The sequence below is a fragment of the Leptosomus discolor genome, chromosome 1, assembly GCF_034619465.1.
Source record: "Leptosomus discolor isolate bLepDis1 chromosome 1, bLepDis1.hap2, whole genome shotgun sequence".
NCBI lineage: Eukaryota > Metazoa > Chordata > Aves > Leptosomiformes > Leptosomidae > Leptosomus > Leptosomus discolor.
This window is the reverse complement of record NC_141391.1, coordinates 205,290,115-205,302,854: the sequence shown is the minus strand read 5'-3', so window position 1 is coordinate 205,302,854 and position 12,740 is coordinate 205,290,115. Positions and strand designations below refer to the sequence as shown.

Below are 12,740 nucleotides of genomic sequence, written 5' to 3'. Positions count from 1 at the left end.
ATGAGGGCGCTGCCGCCGCGCTGGGGGCCGCTGGCGGTGCGGGCGGCGGGCGGGTGGTGGGGGCCGGCCGTCCCCCGCCGCGGCTGTAGCGGCTCGGCCGAGGCCGGCGGCCATAAGCCCCTTCAGGAGTGGGCGCTGGCGGTCAGCCCGCGGGGGCGGCTGCGGGTGCGGCTGCCCTGCCAGGTGAGCGTCCGCCCGCTGGACCCGCAGCGCTACCCGGGCGCGGACCGCGTGCTGGTCGCCGTCAGCGGCGCCGGCGGCAGCCCCCCGCCCCACGGCCGGCAGCGCGACCGCGTCCGGGTGGAGTACGACGAGGCGCTGGAGCAGATGGCGATCGTCGCGGACGGCGTGGACAGCAAGACCGCCGTGGACGTCAGGACGCCCGTGAAGTTCGGTGGGTGAAGCGGGGGCGGGTGTCCCCGCGCCCCCTCGGCGGCAGAACGGCTGCAGGCCCGGGCGCAGCCCTCTCCTCCCGGCCCGCCGGCGGTTGGGGCCGGGGGCAGGCGGGATCGCTGCCTCCGGTGGGGCTCACCGGGGGCTGTGCTGGCGCTGCCGCTTCGGCTGGAAGCGCTGTTGGCAGCGGATATTCGGAAGTGGCATCGTGCTCCTTCTAATCGAGGAGGTTGGAAACGTCCTTTCTTTTTTTCTTTTTTTTTTGGTGTTTCATGACTTTTTAGGTATTTGGATACATGAGTTGTTGTTGACCTTTTTGTCAGAAACGTTTAGTGCTGAAACTTGCTCTTTGAAGTTGTAGCTGCGATGCACACTTGGATTGTTTTGCTCTGACAGCAGCCCCCAGCATGGGCTGTGCACACCTGCAGTTCGAGGGCAGTTCCCAGCAGGATTGTTGGACCTACCTGCTCCGTTAGGGGCCATCCACAGGGATCAAACACAGATGAAACACCAAGAAGGATTCCCTTGCCTAGTACACATCTTGCATTATCTTTTTGGGCACAAGGCAAAAAGTGCAGGGTTTCTGGTACGGAATCTACAAACAACTTAGGAGAGCAGCTGTAGTGGCTGAAACCAGTATCTATGCTGGACTGAGATACTGATGGTGGCTCTAAGTTTAGGGAAGGAAAAGGGCAAGCTCACTAGGATAATTCCCCTCAGTGCGCTGAGGTTTAGGGAGTATTGACCCAGAGAGATTTGTGTTTAGTTACTGATGTAGGTTTTTTTCCTATAGACTTGTGCAGTTGCCTATACAGTGCAGAGTAAGTTTCACCATGCTGGAAAAACTTTTCAGTGTACAAAAAGCCCGGTCCTTTGGTTTGCTTCAAGTGGTTGTTCAAGACTGTGGCTTTATTTCATTTGATGCTCTGCTGCAGCCGTGGTATGAAAAGTTTGTTAAGCCTAAATAGAATGAGATTATTCACCATGTCACCTGTAACTTTTGTAGGGCATGATGTTACATTTGCTTGGTTGCCACTTTTCCAAACCCTCACAGCAAGACCTTCTGCACCTTTTATCTTCCTTTTTTTTTCCTCTTGTATCTTGAATTCTGCTACGTTATGTATTGGTTTTTTTCCTTCTTTTCATGTAGAAGGGCCTGAACTGTATATAATTCAAAATGAAGAAGTGCAATGGGTTTGTCAGCATTCTCTTTCATTTTCTAGTCTTACTCATCCCTATAACTTACTTTTTTGGGGGGGGGGGGGTGGGGGTGTCACTGTTGATAACTGAAGGGGTGTTTCTTAGATATGTTTACCAAAATTTGCGGTCTCTTTTGTTTCCTGACAACTAATACAGACACAACCGTTTTGTAAATAGATCAGGGGTTTCTCCCCCTCCCTGCCCTGAGCGTGCTTTACTTTGCCATCTTTAGAATGCCTGTACTGATTTGTACCATGAGGCCAGCTAGCCCGCTGTCCTGTCTCCAGCAGTAGTTGTAAACAGATGCTCAGGGAGGAGTAAGAACATGACAAACATAAATGGTATTTCATCTGAGTGTTCTCTTAGCTGTCAACTGTTTTCAGCTCGGGGGGTTTTCTGAGCCTGATACAGCTCAGCCCCTCAGTGTGTCTCTGTTCCTAGTGTCCGCTTACACATATGAGCAGTTTCAGGGTGAGAGCTTCCTGGCAAACTCCATGCCTCTTGGCAGAGTCCCATGACGTGTACCATCCTTTCAATTCCCTGCTATTTTATCATTTGGATATGTGATATTCAAAGATCTTCCTGCAACTTGTCAGTGAGTTTTTAACTAGCTTGAGTAAGTCAGCGCTGATGAAACTTTTCAATCTTGGTATAAGACATCTGAAAATCCAGCTTCATTCTCTTAAACAGATCCTGTTACCTATATATTCATCGATTCTTTTGCTAAACGGTAGCAGGACTGTCTTCTCCAAGAGACTTGTAGTTCTGACTCTCGAAGAATTGTGAGTTTCATTCTTACAGCTTTTTTTTTTCTGGCTTGGCAAGTGCAAAGATTGCCTTGGCTTGTGGTCCGTCCCAGCATTACGGACAATCAAACCAAAACCCAGCATCTCATTTATTACCCTTTACTTTTCTGGTACTGGGTGTGTCTGGTTACTGTAGCTGTTAGTAATTTAATGTTTAATTTTTTCCAGGATCTCTGAGTGACTATTATGTGTTAATCCAGACTTGGTTACTCTTAGGGGGTAGAATTCATTGTATTAAGATCTCAACAATCTCAGCCTTTATAAAAAATGTCAATGTGGGGAACCTTCTTAGAGGCCTCAATAATGAATCCTGAATGATGGGGAAAAAAAAATCATTTAGTCTTTGTCCTGTCTTTGGGATTCTTACTATGTTCTGAATGTCAACCGACCCTGCAGACTGTCTTAGTCTTGCTTCCTGAAATAGGCTTTATTAGTTTGTAGGTTTCTAAGCTGTTCCACTTGGGTTTGTGGTAACCTCATGCTGTTCAGGTTCCCTGGACAGTCTGTGGATTACAGTCCCCTGCTGCTAGTTGCTGTTTGACACCCCATAATTAGCATGATGTCAGTATTCTCTGTTCGTGCTGTTATCCAGGCATATCCAGAGAGAAATTTCCGAAAATGTAAACTATTTTTTTTTATACTCCGTGAAGTAGAATTGCTACTTGTCAGTGAGTTCTACTTTAAATGTCCTCTCAGCTCTGGTTTGGTTTTTGGGTTCTCTGAGTAGTAGTTTGTGCTTGAGTTGTTCCTGTTCTTTATTTAGGAAAGAATTATCCATTAAACTTCATTGCGTAAGCAAAAGATCTTACCCCTTGTAAAAAACACATCTCAAACCAGAAAGAAACTGTTGTTGCTCCTTAAGCACTTTGGCTTTTCTCTGGCCTTCCTTCAGTGCGTGCGGAGGTTAACTCTGTCGGTTTAGACTGTTTTATCTGAGCTCTCTTTCTGTCACTTAGCTGTAAGAAGTTGAGAAGTTGATATGAATGTTTTTATGGTATTCTAGCTTCTTTCTCCATTTTGGAAGTTAAGGCGTTTCATAACAGCTTTTACAATTTAATTTGGAACTTATCCAGGAAGCTCTAAGTTAGCTAAAACTCTGTAGACTCTGAAGAGCATGTGCAGAAGATGCTAGATGATGAGCTTAAATACCCATTTTAAACCGAAGGCAACTTGTACTTGCCCTACTGGGCTGCTTTCTAAAGGATCCTCTGTTTCTTAGCATCTAGTCTTATGCTGTGCTTGGTCTTTCAATATCATACACAATCTGATAATCCTCTCTGATACATTTAACCTTCATAAATGATAGACATCAATTAATTTCTCTTTTATCTAGCTTGCTTATTTATTTTCCTTCAGGTCACATGTCTATGTTAACTATTTATTCCAGGGACAGGGTAGGCATAGGGCTGTAGGTTTGGAGTCTGCTCAGCACATAGAGGACCCTGTGTCTTGGCATATCGAACTGCATGAGCTAATTAAACCTGAAACCAGCTCTTCGGTTTCTGGTTACTGTACATGGATGTGAGTACTCAGAGGTAGACCTAACCGAGGTCTTGCATAACCAGAGTTTGAGAAACATCTGTCCTGTCTTCCCATGTCATTCTTATGTTTTTGTAGGTACATCTTAGAATCATAGGGTAATTCAGATTGGATGGGACTTCAGAAGATTTCTGGTTCAACCTCCAACTCAGACCAGGGTCAACTCCAAGATCAAAGGAGGCTGCTCAGGGCTTTATCCAGTCTAATTTTGAAAACCCCCAAGAATGAAGACTGTATAACCTCCTGTGGCAACTGTTCAATGCTTTTCCATGTTATACCCTGGTGAAGAGGGCAGAGATTTCTATACCAAAGTCAAGTAGGAGAGCCGTAAGTTTTGGAGTGGTGGCCAAGCTTCACTGAGTACTAAAACTCTGTCCCCTCTGGTATAGGATCAAGCACTCTTGGCCTAGGCCCACTTACAAGCCAGTATGGGGGTTTTAATTTTTTTTAAAATTTATTTTTTATATCGGTTCTCTCCATGGGAGAGCTTCATTCTTTCACGTCAAACTTACTTAAGCCCATGAGATCACTTCCCTTTTTGGCTGAATACTGTAGATTCTTGTGGACTTAACTAGGCAAACTGAATGAATGGATGGATCTTGAATGTTTCTGTGAATCATCATAATTTTGTGGTATCCCTTAAACAATTTTTCTGCCTACTTGTATGAGGGGAGAATCTAAGCTCCTGGGACTTCTTGGGTTTTGTTGTGGTTTTTTTGTGTTAATGGAAAGCAGATGTGAATGATTTCAACAGTGTGTTTCTGAAGTCTTAACATACTAATGACTTAGAAAAAAGATCAGTGTCTGCTTCTAAGTGTGGCAGATGTACAGCCTCAGTAGCCCTCAAATAATTTTTCCTGGAGTGAATTATTTTACATGTATGCTCGCTTACTGGTAAGCTTCCTCTGAGTAGAGAAGTGGGTCATCATGAAGTACTTCTAGTGGTCCAGGGCTGCAGAGGCACTTTAAGTATTTTATCAGTCTGTTTCAAATATTACAGCTTACGGGGATATTTCTGGGGTACCCTTGCCTACATTCTGATACCACAGGTCTCTCTTTTTCCCTATATACCTTTATTTCCAGTATAGGTCCTTTGCACCTCAAAGATCTTTATGCATTCTTTGAGGTTTGTGTGGCTGAAGTTGGCTTCAGCCCTCAGCTTTGCTAAGGAGGAATTGGAGTAGCTATTTTTGGAGCTTTGGCACTGAAACAGATTGTATCCTGTTCCTCTTTGCTTGTTGAAATTTCATTAGTAACGTTATCCAGCTCTTAGCCTGCCTCGTTGTGGACTCACTTATCCTTGCTTCAGGAAGCCTGTTGGTGAGACAGAGGGATTCCGTTTGTTGTCCACTGATTTTTGCTGTATCAAGGCTGGCAAAGTGCTGTGACTCTGCGAAGGATCAAGGCACAACGTATGTTTCCAGGAATCCCTGGTGTTTCTTAACGGCATGCTTATGAATCCCCAGACTTCTGTGTCGTCTTTTGACACCCATCTTTGGTACAGCTAGGACTGCACTACTATTCTACCTTTCAAATAGTGTCCGTAATATGCTCTGTAGGGTCAGAAGTTTTTATTAACCTTATTGTTATAAAAGCTTTATTAAGTTGGTATCATGGCTAAACTGACTACTCTTAAGCCTTCACCTCCCCCTTTTTAACAGAAGCAGTAAGGGCAAGAGGCCATCAAGCTCCTTGAATCAAAAGATTTGCACAGGCAAACTGGCTTTTGGACCTCTCTCTTTTTTGAAAGCAAAAAAGCAAGTGTCTTGGATGTAGACTAGTCCCAAGGACCATACAGTTTTCCAGCAGGTGAATTGAGCCGTTTTGAGCAAGAAAGCTTGTATTTCAAAAATAACCGTTTTCTCTCTGAGCTCTCCAGATCTGTGCTGTGCAGGGACATACTGTTTCGAGCTTCGATGTTTGGAGAGTGCCTCTATTTGTGTCTCTCTGGGAACTGTGTTTAAACAACCCGACTGTTCCCTGAGATGTAAAACCTTATGGAAAGGTTTTGTCTGCCTATCTCAACAGCTTCAGAACCTGTAGATCAGCATCAATCAAATTGAAATACTTCAGATAAATCTTAGATATTTCTAGTCTGGTGAAAATGTCTAGGCTTCACCAACATAAAACCTTGTGGTGCTTGCCCTCGAGCCTCTGATGATAGTCAGCAGTCCAGTTTGCCAGGTTTTGTGCATTTACATTCCTCAAAGCCTCTCTTGGAGTTTACTTAGATTTAAGAAACATACAGTTTGATTAAAATCTTGGTCACAGTATCTCTTTCTTGGAAGCCTTCTGTGAAGAGGCTCAGAAAATTATATCTGCAAATAAAACAGCTTTCTGGAAATCCTGCTTATCCAGTTGACCTCTTCTAGGCCCCTTTCTTAGGGAATTGTTACCTGCGAACACAGCTGCATCCTTCACTAAATTTAACCTCTTAGCTTATTGTGGCAATAAGGTAGCACTCTTGCAGCAAATATGTGATGTGTTTTAGCTCTACCTCTCGGATTCTCCTGGTTTGTCAGGTGGCAAAACTTCCCTTTGTTATTTGGGGTGCTCTGTATCTCCTCTTCATGTTCTGCAAGCTACTGTCACCATGGTTCCAGCATCTGTCCTGAGCAGCAGTGTGACAGGATTGATCTTCAGCCTCTGCTGTGTCATGGGTCTGACTTGGGGACTCTTTGGGGCTGAGCTTGTTATACATACTGATTCTTCTTCCCTAACCCTTCTCATGTTTCTAGTCACCTTAGCAGATAGTGGAGGTGAAAGAAGGACTTTCAGAGGTACTTAAATGGGGTTTCTTTCCCAGATAATATCCTTTTCTTTAGAGAGTAATAGGCTCACTGTCTCTCTCAACCTTTCAATTTTGTCTTGCAGCAAACACTTCTGACTCCTATTCAAATTTTCTTTTACTTCTTTCTGCCTTTTATCCTTAGAAGAACAGACACTTTTTTTTCTCTTCTCTTGCCTTTACCTTTTTCCAGTGCTTATGGTGATCATTAATATAAATTATTATCAATATAGTCAGAATCCCCAGACTGCATGTTCTCAAACTTCTTCCCAGTTCCTTAAACTCAGGGGTGAACTCAAGAGGCAAAAAATGCTTTTACTGCTCCTGAGTGAAGCATTGTAAGCCCATAAATTACTCCCTTGATAAGTTATCTACAAGACCTAGTGATTTTTCTTTGTGGGAGCTTATGAACAATAATAGGGTGAGGTGATTCAGACTAGAGGCAAACATGCTGCTTTGGGGGGGGGGGGGGGTGGGGCGGGCATGGTGTAAGTCAGGCCTTCCAGAAGGCCAGGGCAGAATGATGCATGCAGACTCTTACGTAGCTGTTTGCTGTGTTATGCTGCTTGCTAGTTGAAGCAGCATAGGTCTAAGCAAGACCTATGTATTTGTGCTGTTGAGTCTTACTACGCTAAGTGTGGCCTCAAACAGCCTGCCAATCTTCCCACCCCAAGACCCATGCCAGGGTACCCAAATGTCTCCGTAGAATTGCTGATAGAATTGGTGACTAGGGTAGCTGTGAGATGGAGGTGGAGTCTGGGAGTGGGTTAAAAAAAAAAAGACGAACCAGAAACTTCACTAAAGGACCACACCCTGCTGATTCCTTGCCAGAGTTACAGTCACTCTGCTGCCTCTTAATGTTCTTTCTTGAAGCTGGATGATTATGCATAGGCTTACAAAACTTTCAGTGTCAGTTGTTGATAGTGATTAGTCATGCAGCTGAAGGTGTGTGGCCAAACTTTGCAAGAAGGTTCTTTAGTAATGAAGCTGCTTTTTTTTTTTTCCCCCTACTATATGCAATTACTATATAAAGTGATCAAGTGCTATGTTAAATAGATATGACTTTTCTGTAGCTAATAAATTCTGTGGTTAAATAAAATTATTCTGTGGCTCTTTTAATTCCAGATTTGGATATCAAAACATCGGGGACTGGCTGCGTGAAGATTCAGAAAATAGAATGTGATAACTGCAAAATAGAAACAGAGAAGGGGACTAGTGTCTTGCAGTCAATAAAGGTACAAAGAACTCTCCTCCACTCCATCAGTGTTTTAAAGGGGATTGTGTGGTGGAATATAGCATAAAAACTTACCAGTTCTAGGCATGAGAAGTACTCTGGTACTTCTAAGTGTTACTATGTGTGCAGCACCTCACCTTTATTTAGTGTTATTGACTGTGTGTCGTAATTGTATGCAATAGATAAAGTGGAGTCAGAAGTCCAGGTACCGTTGATAGCCAAAGCCAGCAGAAATGGTGACAGTAGTAAGCATGATATCTGCCCTCTCTGCCCCTCAAAAAAACCCAAAACCCAACAGACTGGGATTTCCTGTCCAGTAGGTTAATAGTTATGCTTGCTCAGTCAGGACTTTGCAGTATGTTGCTGCTTTTTTTCCCTGTACCTTTTGTATAATTCTGATACATCAGTGCTATTGGCAAACTCTTCAGGTTAATTTTCAATCAGAAGTTACATGTTACAAGTCCAAAATACCCAACTGAAATATATCTTATAAGTACTGTATATATCATGCCCATGACCTTGTTCTTTCAATCTTAAGACTTCATTTGCTGACATATACTTTGATTATTTCCACAAAAGCCTATCTGATTTAGGTGCTGTTTGGAGTTGATTTGACTTGAATAATTGAGTGTACCTGCAGGAATTGGTATAAATTTAAAAGAAAGGCTTTTCAAATAGGGTAATTCCTAAGTTTAAGTATTTTTGAGATATGAAAAATATTTGTGTTTTTGTTTACCGTGATAAGAGTTGATTCTGTAGCGCACATATGGGAAACTGAACTTAAGGGGAAATTTAATACACAATAGAGCTATGCTTACTCCATATTGAGTGAACTACAGGCAACTTGTATCTCCCAGATTCTGTGTAATTGGCTATATTACTCTTAAAATGGTAACTAAAAATCTAACAAAGTTAACAGCACTGTATGTGTTGTGCTGTCTAAAGCTTTGGTTAAAAATGACTCTGTGTAATAGTAACAACAAACATCAGTACATGAGAAACTACATACTATGAAAAAACAAGGTAGTTTTGGCCAGCAATAGCGACAGCAATCACAGCAAGCCATCACAATTGTCAAGAATTTTTTGAGGATTTTGAGGTAAGACAACTAATTTTGTGGGCATCTCTTATATACAACCTGAGATGTGACAAATGTTTAATTTTAAAAATTCAAAAAGTCAGTTCTGTTTTCCTGTAGCCTTCCAGTAGCAATGAAACACTGCTTTCTAAGGAACTGAAAAGAAGGCTACAAAATCACCAGTTTGGGGCTTCTGAGACCAGCTCCTCCATGGCCTCATTATAGGTTAGAGGAGCTCGGTGTTACTTTTTTCATCTGTCAGCTTTGAGCCTGGCTTGATTCACAAAAATGTCGGAAAAGCTATAAGTGTAAAAGACAATCCTTCCCCTGTGCATGTGCAATGTGTCCGCTACCTTGGTGGCCACAGGAAGCCTCTTTGCCCCCTTGAGCGTCAGATGAGGGGAATGCCCTTGTCCCAGAAGGCATTTAAAATTTAAAGAATCCAGAAAGAATGGCAGATTTCACATGAAACTCTTGTTAAAATACAGCTTTGGTAGATTATAAGGCTTTGGCTTTCTTTGACCAAAATAGTTACCGAAAGTATTCTTTTGGGTTGTGAGTAGTGATTGGTTGTCTTTATTCTGGGTACTGTTACAGCTTCAACATACAGTACTAGAGAAGTTACGTTACTGCTCTTGGTTCTAACTCTGAAGTAGTGAGATTAAGTTTTGAATTAAAATTACTGATCATGTAGGTGTTTGCAGGAACAAACAATTGTCCACTTACAGTATCTCTTAGCTGTATGGTCAGATTTTAGTCTTAAAGTACTGTAGTTACAGTAAGGCAACTGCATCATGAACTTTTCCCCATTTGTGACACAACTGTAATTCAAATTTTCTAATATAGGTTCAGGAATTATACTCTGTGTTAGCAGAGAAGCAGAATTATTAATGAGAAGCAAAATTGTTAACTTTTTGGGTTTTTCAAAGCTACTGAAAATCTGGTAGATTAGCTTCTGTAGTGCAGCACAAGAGCCGCTTCTCCTTTAGGGACTGTGCTTTACTGAGCAAACTAAAGTGATATTGCCCTCCCCTGGGTGGATTAAAGAGCTGTTTAATGTTGCTTCACTGTCATGCTGTCCACAAACCTCACTGATACTAGCAAAGCAGGAGACCCTTTGTTTACAGTAGATGGCGATCCATGACTTCAAGTAAAAAATATCTGGTCATGTGGGGATTATTCAAGAGCACCAGCAAACAGCTTCACGACTGCTAATTCTCTTAACTTGCCACAGACTGCAAGAAGTTGTTTGCATAACTTGTAATTCAAAAAACTTTCTGATTTTTGATGTATACTGTGTGGTGTCATTACAGAAGACCTAGAAAGTTGGTATCTACTTTCCTTTATCATGCGTGCTAGTAATTGTACAGAAAAGGTGAGTATTCTGTATGAGGTTTTTTAATGGATTTTGACATGTACTTTTGGTGTGGTAGGCACTATCCAGCCAGTGAGATTGGTGGAGGGCTGTCTTACCGAGATTTGTTATTGTTTTATAATTGACTAAAGCCTGGTTCACCCTGTGCCTTCCAGGTCTCTAGGTCAACTGATAGTAGCAGTAAATCCAAAATACAGTTGTGACTTCTAGGTCTTCTTCAGAGTATAAGTTATTCCCAAATTCTTTATTGAGAAATCAGTGCTTCTTTTTATTTTTTCCCATGCTGCTTATTACAGACCATCAGCTCAGCAGTGACAGCAGGACCAAGGAGACCCTTTAATTTTGTTTCTGTGTTCAACAATTACTTCTGACTCCTTGACTGTGCCAGTGGTAACAAGAATTTCCAGGTGTCTCGTGCATGATCAGTGGAAGGCCTGCTGCTCTTCGTCACCACACACCATGCCTGAGCCTGGTTTGAGTCCTGCATCACTGTCCTTCCTTTCTTTGACCTTTTAACATCTGTCATAGCCTTGACAGCATTTTACCTCCTCCTTAATCAAACCTTTCTCCCTTGCTAAGGAGGAGCCCTATGACAGGTTATTGCTTCTTACTTTCACCTAGTGGAATATTCCCTCTTAATGTAAAAGCAGCTTGACCATTATAACTTACTTCCTCTCTCAGCAAATCTTGCTGTCTCTTGGGTGTCTCCATTGATACGTAACTCTGAAAGCCTGTTTTTTTGAGAGGACAAGGATAGTCTCATAATTCTGGGGGGAAAAACGTTGAGGAACCTGTGTCTTATCAAAGCTTTTTCTATCCCAAAAAGTATGGGGGAGTATGGGAAGGAAAGAGGAAATAAGTGTGTAGGTCTTGGTTTTGTTTTATTTAAATATCGGTGGCCATCCTGATAAGTCATTGCTATATATTAATTCTTCTGATCTTATGAATTCCCGTATTTACCTCAAGTTGCATGCTTGGAGGACTTGCTCTTTAACCATTATTCTGATAATGTGCCTAATGTAACTGCTTCAAAGGAACTGTAATGTCTGGCTGAATTGTCAGACAATGAAGCTGAAGCATGTAATTTATCCTGTTTACTGTATATGGAGAAAATCATCTATGGTATTTGTATAGAAGCTGAACTGAACAGCTGAATTATCTACAACCTTTGAAAGGCCCAAAGCACTACTTTCTCAAGTAAGTCTCAAGTAAGAGGCCTTTCACTTTACTGTGGGGAAGCCTCTTAAATGAAGAAGAGAAAGCAAGACTTGGGTACACAAAGTTTAAGAAACACTGCTCTAGAGTTCCTCCTGTCTTATGAAAGCCCATGAAATGTCTGCTGCTTGGTGTTTCATCAGAAATGTGTTGGAGCAGTGTAAATCCACGCTTTCCATGTTGGAAACTTGATTTCATATTTATTTTATTTTTAAGAAGTCATTAATCTTGTTGCCATCTGGTTAGACCTAGTTAATACAATTTTTTATGGCTTATCCAGGCAGGCTCTTAATAGTATAACTATCTTGAATGTTTCTCATGTGCTTGATTGTCACATTTAGTGGATAGTGTCCTAAATTAAATACCATCTACAGAAATAATACCCTTTTCAACAGAAATGAGTATACCTGAAAATGGAGGTGGTGGTATGGGAAAACAAAGGATATGATGGGCGGGGGGGAAGGCAAGCTTATCCACTAATTATAAAAAATGCTAAATATTTTTTTTAAGTCTCTGTTATTTCAGTGTTCATGCTAGTGAAGTTAGGCAAAAGAGCTTTGCTCTTGAGATCTGTAGACCTCTTAATCAGATGTGTTGAAGTTACAGTTTATGAATAGTAGATTATTTAAATCTGATTTTTTAAATTTTTTCCCCTTTTTACAAATGTTTGGGTTTTTACCCTCAAGACCTGTTAGTTTTTTTTGTAGGTTGGGTTTGTTCTGTTCTGTAACGGCGTTTTTCTTGTCTTTCTGAGATTAGTTTTGTAATTTGGTATGTGGTAATGTGGTATATCTTTTGTTTGAATATAATTTAGCTACATGTCCCTTTTTGTGTGTACTTCTGTACTGTTTTTTTCTTGCCCATTGTATGCAGCAGCTGAAAGGTATAAGGGCTGTAGTGTTTCTTTGTGGAAAAACTTGAGACTGTAATGCAGAGGTGTGCAAAATGCGTAATTTGAATGAGGGTCTGGTTGGAGTGCAACACTGTAGGGTCCGGTTCTGCTTGCAGGCCTAAGGTTTGTGCTGGGATGCATCCGTAGAAGTTTATGGCTGTACGTACTACTCCAAGCATGAGTAGCTCTGTGGTGTGTTTGTGTGTACTGTGTTGTTGTT

General features: G+C 41.9%; 1 protein-coding gene across 1 annotated transcript in view; it reads left to right on the top strand.

The window, feature by feature from the left end:
* The window catches only part of FAM185A (family with sequence similarity 185 member A), a 47,093-nt gene continuing 34,353 nt past the window's right edge, over positions 1 to 12,740 (top strand). The window contains exons 1-2 of the mRNA XM_086474326.1: positions 1 to 394; positions 7,852 to 7,961. Coding sequence (XP_086330452.1) covers positions 1 to 394; positions 7,852 to 7,961 — 504 coding nt within the window. The remainder of the gene's footprint in view (positions 395 to 7,851; positions 7,962 to 12,740) is intronic.